Raw genomic sequence first — 14,493 nt, 5'->3', positions numbered from 1 at the left:
AGCTCGTATAATTAAATCTATAGCAAATAAGTGACCTTAAACTTGTTCATAAAATAAAGATCAAAATGTCTTTGAAATCATTAATACATATTCTTTCTCTTCTTAAGTGGCTAGCTAAATCAAGGTCTCATTTGCCTCTGCAAGATACTTTGAACTACAATTTCAACCAGGTGTGGTGGCACACACTTGTAATCCTAGTACTTGGGAGGCTGAGACAGGAGGATCACAGTTTGCAGCCAGCCTCAACCACTTAGTGTGGCCCTTCCCAACTTAGTGAGACTCTGCTTCAAAATAAGAAACAAAAATAAGGCTGGAGGTGTAGCTTGGAGGTAGAATCCCCAGTACCACAAAAACTAACTAACAAAAAAAAAATAAAAAAAATAAAAAAATAACACTACAATATTCATTTCTTTGAAGGCATTTCTTTGATTTAAAAAAATTGCATAAATGTTAATACTATTCATCCAGCATCTTGATTTTCAGGGGTAATTTGTAAATAACATTCTAAATTAGATAAATTCAATTTAAATAAATGTTTCTTGGGAAAATTTAAACTTTTAACAAATTTTTGCCTCCTCCCATGTGACAGGGGAGGAACTTGAGGAGCCTAAGCAGGCAGGTTTTTGGTGTCTGGCAAGGCAGGACAGTATACCAGATCCCTGGTCTCTGGGCCCCATTGGGGATGCCCTAGGGCCTTGGGTACAAAAGGTCATGTACTTGAGGGGAAAAGGGAATGGCCACTTTCCAATCCCAGAGGCTTCTCCTCTGAGCATGGTATCTCCAGGGAACCTCCAGATTCTCCTTCAGGATGTATTTTAGAAAGGGGAAAGAGGCTCATCTTCTTTTCCAATGCAAATTGGCCCCAGTACCAATCAGATAATCAAGAAGCATGACCCTTCAGGCCTTGATTTTAACAACATACTCCTCTTTCCTGGCAAAATTAGAAAATATGGACATGGTTCCATATATCCAGGCCTTTTGATCCTAAGAAGGGACAGCCTTGACTTTTGTACAGCTGGTAAATTAGATTCATTATGACATTAGTAAGCCTCTCATCTTCCTTTTTGGGCACCAACACAGGGAATAAGACAAAATTCCTAATGGAACTACACCAGGAATCCATCTAGTAGCATTCAAAGTCCTGACCCAAAGCCCTCTGCCCCTCTACCAGGGAACTCTCAGACAAAATCTAACAAGTGCCTTCTCCCACTATATGCTGAGCTCTCCTCTGTTTTTCAGATATGTGCTCTATAGGAGGTAGCAGGCACAAGGGAACAAACTATTACAATAGAAGCTCCATTTTCTTTGCAGTATCTTAGGTAAAACAGATCCAAAAAAATTCACAAATGACCAAGTAGTATATTACAGAGTTTTATATTTGATTACTATATTTTCTCCACCTGATCCCCATTAGTATTCTACCACTGAGACACTAGGGAAAAATCATTTGGTCTGTATTGAGAGAAAAAGCCCAGCCAGATAAGCCTGTATATTATAACAAAATGGCTACCACAGACTACGGCCTCAGTAAAAAATTCCCCAGACGTTGGAAAGGTCCCACAAGCTTTTATTAAGTATACCACCCTTAGACCTAACTCCCCTAAAGGGACATTAATTCTAAATGATAAATTCTTTACCCAAATTTACCTGGATACAAAAACAGCCTTCTTGGTCCTTTATAACCAAGACCAGGATATAGAGAAAAAGGATAAAAGATAGAAGTTGGGCCCAACAATTCGCTGCTTTAAAGGTCTGACAGCCAACTCCAGGTTGACCCCCCCAAAGATCCTTCCCCAAGGCAGCTGCCAGCCACTGTGGGGAGCCAGGACACTGATAAAGTAAATGTCTGGAGGAAACAAAGAACCCTAAACACCCTGTCTTCTATGCCAAGGCCAGATTCCTAGAGGAGAGACTGCCCCAAGGACCAAAGGGGGCGCAGGTCAGACCCCTATCAAGAGACCTGGACTGAGAGTGCCCTTCACTCCATTTGACTCTCGCATCAGAGAGCACCAAAGAGGTCCAATTTGGGGCAGCCTTAGATCTGAGAAGTAGGACCCCAAATTTCTTTTAAGGTTAGGACCTGGCTATTCTGTGTTAACTTCCTCTTCTGGAGTCCTTTCCTCTATCTCCTGCCAGCTAATATGAAAAAAAATGCTAATTTATACTTTTTTGTACTGCTCAGAAGAAAATTTTCTATTCACTGAGTAATTTTTACTTATTTACTTTACTTATTGCCCCAGCCCTCTCTTGGGAATGAATATACCTCAGTTTCTGGGAGCTTATTTGAATTTCTCTCTAGCCAAAGATAAGAGTTTGTTCATAGGTAAGAGACTTTTTAAAATTATAAAGTTTATTGGACATGCCATCCTTATGTCCCAAAATCTATACTCCTCCTGGAGGTTCCTCAGGCAAAGTAGAAAGAGCCAACTAGACCTTAAACTTCACCTCAAAAATCTGTCAGGAAACAGCCTTACTGTGGAAAAAGTACTTCATCTGGTACTCTGCTCAGAACTAGCTCCACTTTGAAAAGCACCCTTCCTTGTTCTCCTGTTCATTCTTACAGCCACCAAGGTGTCTGTAATTGCCAGCTGGATCCACCATGCCAGGGTCAAGCTGTGGACTATACCAGATAAAGTTGTTCATTCCTCAGAATTACCCACACACAGCTATACCTGCATGTCCATAAAAGACCTCTGATTCCTTTTCAAAAGTCAAATGGCTAAGTAGGTCCCCTTTAATTTAACCTACACCCAACACTAGTGGACACCTATTCTGGGGATCTTACTCCTCTAATATTTGGCTTTTATCATCTTACTACATCGCCAGCTCTCAGCCATGGAACATGCCTCCCTTCTTGTTAGGATTTATATTCTCTGTAACATGTATTTCACTGGGCCTTAATTCTGTCACACCTATCTTCCTATTGCATAAACAGCTCAAAAGTTTCTACAAGCTATTAACTCCTCCTATACCTGTGACTGTTGCTCTGTTTAGACTTCTCACCTCAGGGGATTGGAATAGCCTACACAGCTGACCCTTATGGCTGGGCCCAAACAACACTTGAAGTATCTTATACTCATCAAGGGGTAACAAAAAAATCTCTAATCTTTGTCTCCAGGTGGTAACATACTTAACCCAGGCAAGCCAATCATTTTATCCCTATCTTCATGAGTGCCGATAGCCTTGGGCTCCCTGATTTTTTTTTTTTTTTTATGACTCTCTTGGGTCAAACTCCTATCTGTATTAAGTGCCAGCATCTCTGGAGAATCCAAATGGGAAACTTGTCCAAAAGTTAATGTATTGATTCCTCCTACATATACTTTACTTTTACCCTGGGTTCTAGTAGCCAAGTGTGCTTCTCTTCTTCCAGTATTACTGTTGCTCTGTCATCGCTCTCATCAGACTTCACTCAGGTGTGTTTGGGTCATCCCAGCTCATGTTTCTTTAGCCACTGACATAGGCCAGTGCAGACACAACTTGCAAAAAATTCCCTGGCCTTCAAGGGCCCGCTTGGGATCTCCTTATAGATAGTGATTGACATGCTCTTTTGGGAAAAGAGGACATCTGGTGCAGCACAACCCCTCACCCCTTGTTTGGTCCCACTAGCTGTGTCCACTCTGGCAGCTGAGTATTGCATCCTAGGGAGCCAATCTGGTTACTGATTGACTTTGGCACAGAGTTAGCTTCTTTCTGCACACAGTTTTGCAACAAAATCTAAGGAGTCTATTTCCTCTTCGACACCCAAGCTCATATTTGCTTACCATCTAATTGGACTAGAGTCTGCTAACTTGCATTTCTCTCCCTGGTGCATTTCTCTACATCCCTGACCTCTGGTGATATCCCTGCCTATATCTGAGTCCTTTCTCTCTCTCTCAGAGACCAGGCACAAACAAGCAACCCATCTTATTCTCTCCCTGGTTGGCCTTGGCATCACTTGGAATGGCAACCGAGATAGGACATTTAATATCCTCCTTCTTAATCTATAAAAACCTATCTTTAGAACTAGCAAATGACAGAGATTATGGCCAAAGCAATCACAGACCTTTAATGCCAGGTTGACTCTCTTGAGGGAATTTCTCTTTAAAACAGATGAGCATTCCACATGATTATAGCAGCCAAACGAGTACTGTGCCTTATGCTTCAGGAAGATTGTTACTTTTTATGTTAACTGATAAGAAAGTATTCCACACTTAACAGAATAGGGCATCTAACCTAAGAAAACGAGCTACCCAGGGGTGGATATTGTGGAAGAAAACATAGTCCTGGTTTTCCTGAATCTTGCCTTTCACTGGGCCTTTGGCCCCAATGTTTCTGCTCTTACTCTTTAGCCCTTGTCTCCTAAACCTGTTAACAAAATTTGTTTCTTCCCAACTCCAGACTACCACACTTCAAATGAGACTTGGGCTGAACCGCTAACCCCTTTCTGCAGTGGATACCAAATACTATTGGAGACCCCTGGGCTGGTCTGCCTTCCAGCAGACCCTGCCGTGACAGAGAGCAAGAGGCCCTGACTTGTCTACATTCCTGTCCAGCTCAAAGAAATTACAAAACACAAACCTTCCCCCATGTCCCTCAAATGATGTCAGGGCCTCTAGTTCTTGAGAGGGGAGGGTGTTGGGTAGTTAGGTAAATAGAACAGGAATGCCTTCCTCAAAAGAAAGATAGGAACTGCCCCACCCAACTGTGGTTAGAGACTTCCAGCCTATTACACAGCAGCTTCAGGTTTCCCACATGGTACAACCCAGTGCAGACTCACTAAGCTGTGGCCCCAAAACTCAAAATCAATATAAATGAAAAGGGGTAGAATTTGGGGCAGGGGGTTAAAAGCCCATCTTGAGGCAGCAAGCTTGCATTCTCATCCTCTCTCCCTCCTCCTCCTCCTCCTCCTCCTCCTCCTCCTCCTCCTCCCCCTCCTCCTCCCCCTCCTCCTCCTCCTCCTCCTCCTCCTCCTCCTCCTCCTCCTCCTCCTCCTCCTCCTCCTCCTCCTCCTCCTCCTCCTCCTCTTCTTCTTCTTCTTCTTCTTCTTCTTCTTCTTCTTCTTCTTCTTCTTTTTCTTCTTCCTCTCTCTCTCCTCTCTCCTCTCTCTCTCTCTCTCTCTCTCTCTCTCTCTCTCTCTCTCTCCTTCTCCTTAGGATGCTCCCCTCCCTTCCTTTCTCTTCTTGACGCCTTCCCACCTTACTTTGCTTCCAGACTCACCTGTGAAATTTATCCAATAAAGTTTCTTAGGGCTACCCTACTACCCTACTGGCATTCTCTGGATGAAATCTTTCTTCCGGTGGACAAGAACAGAGGAAATACTTATGGCCTTCTAACAAAAGGACCAGCCTCGAGTGAGTATCTTGCTCAGGAGAACTTTTGCAACTTTACCGCATACCTGCAGCAGGAATGTTTTCAATGTACTCTAACAACCTCTTATGGTTAGCCTTTCACCAAGAGAATCACTGTGTAATACAGAAGCAGAGGCTCAAGTTTTTCTTTTCCTTTTTTAGCACTGGGGATTGAACCCAGAGGCATTCTACTTCCAAGCTATGCCCCCAGCTATTTTTTATTTACTGGTTTTATTTTGAAACAGGATATTGCTAAATTGTTGAGTCTTTCTTTGAACCAGCAATTCTCCTGTCTCAGCCTCCCAAGTACTGGGATTACAGTGTGTACCACCATACCTGACTATGACTGTTACTTTTAAGGTAAGCTTTAGAGTGGCTTGTGGCAAGATTTCAACAGTCAGTAACAGGATTCATTAAACACATTTTATTAAAATTGATCCAAAAAATTTATTATAAGGTTGAATCTTCTGTCCTTAAATAGCTGTATGGATGAGACAAAACAAACCTAAACAAAATAGTGGTATTGAAAGATTTTTTTTTTAAATTTGACAATACAGAGATAATTATTTAATACTTATTAAATAAATAAAATACATGTGGATGGAAAATAAAAATACGGCCTTCCTAATTCTCAATATTTTTGCAGCTATTCTTTGGTTCATGTCTCTAGGAATTATAACTGCTTAATTCATCATTATTGCATTATTACTTTTAAAGAAAGGAGTAAGATGGAGAAGCTGCCTTATTTTTCTATTTCTTTCTTTGTGTGAAATTGATTAAAAATCACAGATGCCCTTTGTACTGAAAATGGACAACAGAAAATATTACCAATGACAGAATTTCAAAACCTTGTATTAGAAGCCCATTTCCTGACTTTACGAGCTTTGGGATAAGTGGAAAGGCGTTAACCCTGGAGGGTTCATCTCATCATCTATAAAAAGAGGGAGTTACCTCTGTACTTTCCCTGGAAGTCTAAGAAGCTATAGCCACTAAGCCCCCAAAAAGGACATTCATATCAGATGGTATTGTCAGCTGAGCACTTGGGAAGAATGCCCAGGTTCATGCACTCCAACTTACCTTAGTGTGCAAGAGGAAGAAAAAAACTTCACAGACAATGAGCCTTATTAAGAGACCCAGGAATATAGGAACAATCTCACCCATTAGTTTCCCCCTTCACCTGGAAACACCAATTCATAGAATGATGGAGTCAGAAAAGGACTTAGAACATTAACACCTTTTCTAGTGGAGTGCACTGACACTCTGAGAAACCAGATGGCTGGCTGGCTTAAGGATGACCTGGGCAAGCAGTGGCAGAACCAGGAGGGAAATTCAGGTCTCTGACCCTTATCCTAGTCAACTTACTTGTTTCAGGCTATCACTGCTGGCAGTTTTTTGGTCATCATCTGCAATTAGTTAGTAAAATACAACATATTTTTAGGATTTTATATTGCTTAATGTAGAGAATGAGGGAATTCTTTAGGGAAGAACTGGGCATCCAGTTAAAATGAAATTACAAAATCTGGTGCTGTTGCAATCCACTTTCCCCGGGAACAAGAGTTGCTAAAGTGACTTGCAAATCTCTATTGCTTTTTACAACAAAGTGTCCTCAAACACCCTTTTATTTGCTTCCCAAAAGGATTATTTCTACACCAACCAAACCGATATTAAGACAAAATTGCACAAATGTTTCTGACTATTCTTCTAAAGGTAAAGCTGTTGAAGTTGAAAGCTAAGTGACCGCTGAAAACTTTTAATTTACATATTTGGAGACACTATAAAAAGGGAGAACATATACACATGCATTATGCGTATACTATAGGAATCTTAAGATCTAACTACAATATCCAATATTTTGTGTTTCTCAAAGAACCTATTTTATTTTAATCCCGAATGAAAAGAACACAGTACATTCTTACAGAATAAAAGAGGGCTTGTGACTGGATGTGCTTGTCAAGACAGAATATGTTCCTATCTATGTGCATCTAAGTCCCAAAAGATTTTGTATTATTCATTTTTTTCTAAAAGATATAAATCATTTCTGCCTTCATTGGTTGCTGGAGATGGCTTTTACAATGGAAAAACTGAAACCTAAAAAATTGAAATGAATGCATTGAATTATCAGCTCTTGAATTAGAACCATCTAATGTTCAGAGAGAGAGAGAGAGAGAGAGAGAGAGAGAGAGAGAGAGAGAGAGGGAAATAGATATTAGTAAAAACAAATGTCTAATTCAATGTTAGAGGACAATTTTGTAGCAGATAGTGAAAGAAATCAGGTCTTCTCACTCCAGTTTTTGAGGTTTTTATAACCCCACTATTTGTTCAAAGACAAAAAAATTTTAAGTATGCAAATTTAGCATAATTATTGAAAGGCCCTTCATGTATTTGTATAAAATTACAAAGGCAGAAAACATGTCTTATTCCTCAAGTGCCTAATCAATCACTCAGAGCAGAGCCATGGACAACAGATACATAAATTAGGTTCTCCCACTCTACTACATCTAAGATAAAATGTAGTGATTTCTTCTTTCAAAGCATGGAGTGGAATGGCTAACAATGAAACTAGATGCTACAAGTTTGATCCATAGCCGGGTCTCTTAATATCCATTTAAAATACTTCTTTGTATCTTAATTTCCTCCATATATAGATACATGGAGAGAGAGCAAGAGAGGGAAAACAAGAGCCAGAGGGAGAGAAAGAGAGAGCTAGAGAGAAAGAGTGCAAAATTAATTATGAATATTTTTGTTCTGAAGGTTGAATCTAGGGGTGTTCTACCTCTAAGCTATACTCCAACCCTTTCCGTATTATTTTATTTTTTTTTTGAAACAGGGTCTCACTAAGTTCCTGAGGCTGGCCTCAAACCTGCAATCCTGTCTTAGCCTCCCAAGTACTGGGACTACAGTCATGGACCACTGTATTTCGCTTCCTTATCTGTAAAATCAGGATAAATAATTTGAACCATATAAACTTTGTATTTTCAAGTCAAAGACAATGCAACAAAAAAACCTAAATATTAAAACCTATGTCATAAAATAAAAAAAAAGTCGAACCAAGTTGACTATCAATATTTTCATATTGCTTCAATATTTATCATCATACATTGATTAAAAAAAAAAGCTGAGACTTTATTTATGTTTTGTGGTACTGGGGATTGAACCCAAGGGCATTCTGCTACTGATCTATACTCTTGGCCCTTAAAATATATATATATATATATATATATATATTTTTTTTTTTTTTTTTGGTTGAAATAGAGTGTCACTAAATTACTACATGCTGAACTCCAATTTGTAAGCACTTCTCTCTCAGCTTCCAAGTAGTGGGATTACAAGCCTACACTACTGAACCAAGATTAAATGTTAAATGTAAATTTTCAGAACCAAGTTCACCCAATAGCAGACATTCAATAAATGTTAGCTATTAGTGTTAGGAAAATTCCGTGCACTCTTTAGAGGGAAAATTCCAACTTCATTTACTCTGCACACTACTCCAACTGCTCGATATTCACTGTCTAATCCAGTCATATGCCAATAAATCAAGCAATATCCAATGACATTGCTTTTTCTACTAATCATTTTTGTATTTATTGCCTCTTTTAAAATAAACGCTTCCTTGCCGGGAATGGTGGTGCATGCTTATAATCCCCGCACTTGGGAAGCAGAGACAAGAGGATCGCACAGGTTTGAAGCCAGTCACACTGGTTTAGGAGCCCCTGTTTCTAAATAAAATATAAAATAGGTCTGGGAAGCCGGGCGTGGTGGTGCACGCTTGTAATCCCCGCACTTGGGAGGCTGAGACAGGAGGATTGCACAAGTTCAAAGCCAGCCTCAGCTTATCCCAAGGCATTTTTATACAAGCTACTAGAGGATTGTCCCTTTCAAGAATAGAGAAAAAATTATAATACAATTAAATTATAAAATAATTGAACATTAGTGTTTTAATAGGATAAAAAATTTTTAATTCCCTTTTGGTATTGTATAGTTAATAACAAGGAAACTACAATTTATTTAAAATTGAGTTATAAAATATTTACTGAACATTTTATCAAGTGATATTAGCAACATCAAGTATTAAATTATCTTTTGCATATAATGGCAGAACTTTGGCCTTTTAAAGTGCTTAGGTAGTTTGTACATCCATGGCAGCTTGTGCTTTTGACTTTTAGTTTAGCTAGAAAGATTGCATAAACCTGATATCTACTAGAAATCATAGTAAAAAATACTGGTGGAAAAGATTTTATTTATAATCCACAAAAAGCATAAAGTCTCCAGAACACATCCTTTTCTAAGCAAAATAAATAGCAAAAATAACATATATTAGAAGTAAAATTTCTAGACCATTTAAAATAACAGTTTCAAGAGTGTCATATTTTAGAATTAAAAATTCATAGAACCTCAACTCTATACTTTATTAATAATTATAAAAGATAGGACTTTCTGAACTTTTACAAGTAAGCATTTTTTCAAAATGATACTTGCATATAAGTAATATCTTTCTCAAATTCCTACTAGAAAATTAAATGAATAATATTCCATGAGTTTCAATAGTAAAAACAAATAAGTTCACCTATTCACAAATTCTTATATGTTTGCTAAGTAACAGCAAAACTCTGAAAATTTCTGGGGCAGGAATAAACACCTAATTCAAGAGATTTGATTTATACACCAAAGATATACACACCTCACTATCATTATAAGAATAGTTTTGATTTGGGGGAAGGAGAAAGAGAGAGAATTAATGAAGCAAACACGTCCACTGACATTATGTACCTATGTGAGAGTAACAACATCAATCTCTGTATCCTGCATGGGGCAATGGGGAGGGAGCTGGGAAAAGCCCACCAAGTGCTGTATGCATGTGTTTCACTAGCACGATGAACTACACTTATGATGTGAAAATGTAATGTACCAATTAAAGTATTAAAATAAATAAATAAGTAGTTCTTTAAAGAAGAATGAAGCAGTTTTATTATAAACAAAGAAAACCCTAGCTTGTTTTTGGAGGGCTAGGGATGAAACCCAGGGCTTCATGCATACTAAACACTTGTCCTAACACTAAATAGCAACCTGACATTAACTATCCTTTATACAGTTTTTCAGAATTCATTCATCCGTGCAATTTCGGTTTTGTACCACTGATTTCAAAACAAAGAAGGAAAATCATTCTATTTCTTTATTCCACCTCCTTGTTACTTCACAATCATTACTGATAATGGTCAAAGCAATGCTTTCTTAACTTTCAACAGCCAGAACATTGTATTCTGTCTTTCCTTGAGTTCTGGTTTCCTACTAACTTCTAAGAAATTATCCTCTCTTGTTTCTATTTCTTCATGTAGAAGATTTTCCCTTTTTGTTTTTGCTTTTCTGCCTCTGATATGTGCAGATCCTTATAGTAATCATTCTGCATTCAAACTCTAGAAAACAAATATTTCTGTTGGGTTTTATCTGTGATCTCTTCAGCAATGATCAAATATATCTGAGCTCTGTCTGCTTTTGAAATAAAAACTGATGTTTACATCAACCACTTAGTAAACCTCTCTTTGAAGCCTAGTATGGTGGCATGTGATTATAATTCCAGCATTTGGAAGGCTGAGACAGGAGCATCTTGGTTTATGGCCAGCCTCAGCTACTTAGTGAGGTCCTTTGCAATTCAATGAGACCTTGTTTCAAAATAAAGAACACAAAATTGGGCTGAAGGTGTAGCTCAGAGGTAAAATGCCCCTGGGTTCCATCTCCAATACCATAAAAGCAAAACAAAGCAAAACAAAAAAACCCTTGCTTTCTTTTGACTTCCGAAAGTACACATTTCTATTAGTAACTTGATTGAATATCTTGTGGCTTGTTATTTTTGCTCCTTTCTCTCCTGATTTGATCTCTATCCAAACTTCATGGCCTCTCACTGTTTTTTTTTCTATATACCATAATGGCCCAGAATGCCTTTGGTTCTCTAATGTGGCTTTTATGCAAAGGTCTTTTACAAAGGGAATCTTAAGTTCTCCTTGACAGTGCTCATGTCCTGCATAATTTTTTTCTTGTTTCCAGTCTTTGGTCTCCCTACTTTCCCAACCTTTCTATGATGAAGCATAGTGTATAAGGCTAGGTGTTATCTAGTCTCAACCTGTGCTTGGAAACTTCTATTACTATTGGCTAGCTGAACAAGAAAGTTGATTTAAGGTGTTTTCTTCATGGGTAAATTAATCTTACCTTCTTATAATTTGTGAAGATTGTATGAGTTGCTGTTAAGCACTAAAAAAACACTGTCCATCATTTGATGATACCGATCTTTTTTATTTTTTTAATTTTTTATTGGTGCATTGAAGTCATATATCTTAATGGAGTACAAGATGGTAGAAGCATCCATGCACAAAATCTCTCATTTAGCCCAATATTTAAATGCAGGTTTTGTTATGTCATAATGAAAACACATAGAAGAAACACATTGCAGCATATCAATAAAAAAGCCTGTCTGATGTTTGAAGTTTCCTAAATCTAATCCCTGTTGCTTTCCTAATCATCTCTCTAATCCAGTATTATCACATAGAACCTTCTTTCTTTCCTCTTCACTGCATTTAATCTCATTTCCACAACCTTTCCCATATTACTAATTAGGCCTTGAAATCTTCACTGCATCCCTTTTTGAATTTTTCAAATTCTATACTTCTTCAAAATCCAATACAAGTCTCACCTTCTTTCTGAAATTTATTGAATATTCAGAGATTTTTCTTTGTGAATAGCATTTATTTTTCTATATCACATACAATTCAACTCTAGATTCACAGGTCTCTATATTATTTTTTTTCCGGTAAGATATACTTTTCCTTGGTTATACCTTATGCTTGTTGAGAAAAAAATTTCCTTTTCTTTTTCTCGATTACTGCACAACAGCACAATTTAGTGCCTTAAAACTCTTTCTTGTGATTAACTATTATGAGTGTAGAAATAAATATTATAAATTGACTTAAAATAGATGCTAGGACTCATACCATCCAAGAATATGTGCACTAATGTGCTACATAAAGAAGATAGTTAGATGAGCAATATTCAGCTCTTGATCAACAATAATGTTAAAGAAAAATAGTGTTATTCTAAAACTCTGTGCACTGGGAGATTGTGACTTTTTGATTCAGAAGTCTTTTCTAAGATATTAATATTATAATCTCTGTGTTGAAACACACAGTGATTCTGTCCACTCTTAGCAGAAGATTCAGGTGAGAAACACAGCTAATAGAGAGGAAGTGTGCTGGAGTGATGTCAATGGCTGGCATTTCAGATGTTGAACACAGATAAATGCATAAGCAAGATAAAGATCTTGGCAGTACTAGAAATTTCATTATGAAATAATAGATCTAACCTATTACAACTCTCATTCTCCACTGTTCATTGTATTTGCTAATACTCTGTCTAGGTCACTGGCATCCTCACCAGGCTGGGAGCTGAAGCCAGTCCTCTGATATGTTTTATTTGGCCAGCATAGTTTTTTTTCTAAAAAAATAAATATGAACATACATGCCTTTGGGCACGACAGAAAGACACAAGTTCATAGTAATTCCTATTAATTTCACCTTGTCCTTGTCCACTTAGTTTATCTCCAATCTTCTGAAGCCATCTGAAATTGCCATCCCAGATTTAGGACCTCAGCAGATCTGCTTCCTCGTATTCTATCTTCTAGGAATCAAAACTACTGATGAATGAGGCTAATTCGTATGAACTAGAATAAGGGATGATTTTTGTGTAAGTCCTGTCATTGATTCACTCTAATTTTAGTTAAAACTGTAGTCAATTTATTAATATATACTGAGATGTGATATAAATAGCATATTTCTGAAATCTTTTCCTAAAGTGTTTTCTGAATCAAATATAAAGCTTTGTAGATAGAAAATATTTATGAAAATATTAGATTATTACACATATCTTAAGAAGTAGCCATTTACCAAAGATTCCACATACCCAAATGTATTTGACTTTTTCTCAATATTAAGCAAAATACAACTACTGTTATAATTATCTGACAAAAAGTATACTCTTTTCTCATTTGAAAGCACGCCAAGTCTTTGAATATAATTTAAAACAATCATTTCTACTAACCCACATAGCTATAATATATATGCATTCTACTTCTAACATTTCACACATGTTCACTTTGTCATGCACAGCTACAGTGATTCATAATTACCTCCTGTTGAAGGCACAAAATTATCATTTATCAAGAAACATAAAATAGGAACCCAAAGGGGGAAAAAAGAGAAAATGACTGAATAAAATGGTAAGAAATATTCTTTCAATGACTTGTACCTTTTTAATTGTCTTCTGAATCAGCATATCTCCAACTGGCATTAGAATACCTCCAAACACAGCCAGGACCGCGCCTATGACAGCCCCCGCAATCAGGCCACAGTTTCGATCACAGCCCATTTTTCTTGTAGAGAAGGATGAAGGTTAAACACTTGTTTTTTGCTTTTTGTTTTTCAGACTTTCAGGTATGATGGAAGTGTTTTCTGTGAGGTCTGGTTCTGTCATTAGAGAGATAATAAAACATATGCTTAAATATCAGTACATAAAGATCAAAGTACAACAAAAGCACACAGCTGAAGCAGATAAGTTTGCCAGCTATAAATAAATATGTTCTTTCCTTTTTCTTTAATCAAACTGATTTTGTAGCTCTTTCGCCTTGGTCTTGCTCATAACTACCTACCAGTGGCAGAAATAATAATCTCAGAGTGAACATTTTCTTGAGACTCTCCTTTAATTTTCTTCCTGTGGCTGATTACCATGTTGAAATCTTATCTAAGGAGAAACATGTTTATGTAGTCTTGGCTCTGTCTCCATTTCCTCAGCCTGGAATGCTCTTGCAACCTCACCCCCTGTCTAGCTCCTATATTCAAATGCAACCATCACCTCCTTTCCAGGAATCTCCTGAAAACCCAATGTGGCTGGGCTGACGGAATTTCCATCTCAGTGTTAAGGCAAGTATGGAAACATGTGTTTTCTTACTATACCTTATTCATAAACAGTAAGATATAGCTTTTACAGGCTACGATCTGATGAATATTAGAATCAATACTTTTAATCATTTACAAGCTACTCTGTTGAGACAAGAATGCGTGAAAAAATAGCAAAAATAATATTGTTGGGAAATTAATACTAAGATACTAATATTACCATAATTGTA

General features: G+C 37.4%; 1 protein-coding gene across 4 annotated transcripts in view; it reads right to left on the bottom strand.

Annotated features, from left to right (window-relative positions):
* The window catches only part of CD36 (CD36 molecule (CD36 blood group)), a gene marked incomplete at both ends in the record, with an annotated part of 35,223 nt that extends 21,481 nt beyond the window's left edge, over positions 1–13,742 (bottom strand). For 3 of the 4 annotated variants that reach the window (XM_080701779.1, XM_080701781.1, XM_080701780.1), the window contains one exon: positions 13,617–13,736. In XM_080701779.1, the coding sequence (XP_080557905.1) occupies positions 13,617–13,736 (120 nt within the window). Of the gene's footprint in view, positions 1–13,616 lie in introns of all 4 variants that reach the window. The other variant, XM_080701782.1, reaches the window with a different exon arrangement.
* Between the last annotated feature and the right edge of the window lie 751 nt (positions 13,743–14,493).

The sequence above is a fragment of the Muscardinus avellanarius genome (assembly GCF_963383645.1).
Source record: "Muscardinus avellanarius genome assembly, chromosome: 9".
NCBI lineage: Eukaryota > Metazoa > Chordata > Mammalia > Rodentia > Gliridae > Muscardinus > Muscardinus avellanarius.
This window is presented reverse-complemented; position numbering and strand designations above follow the sequence as displayed.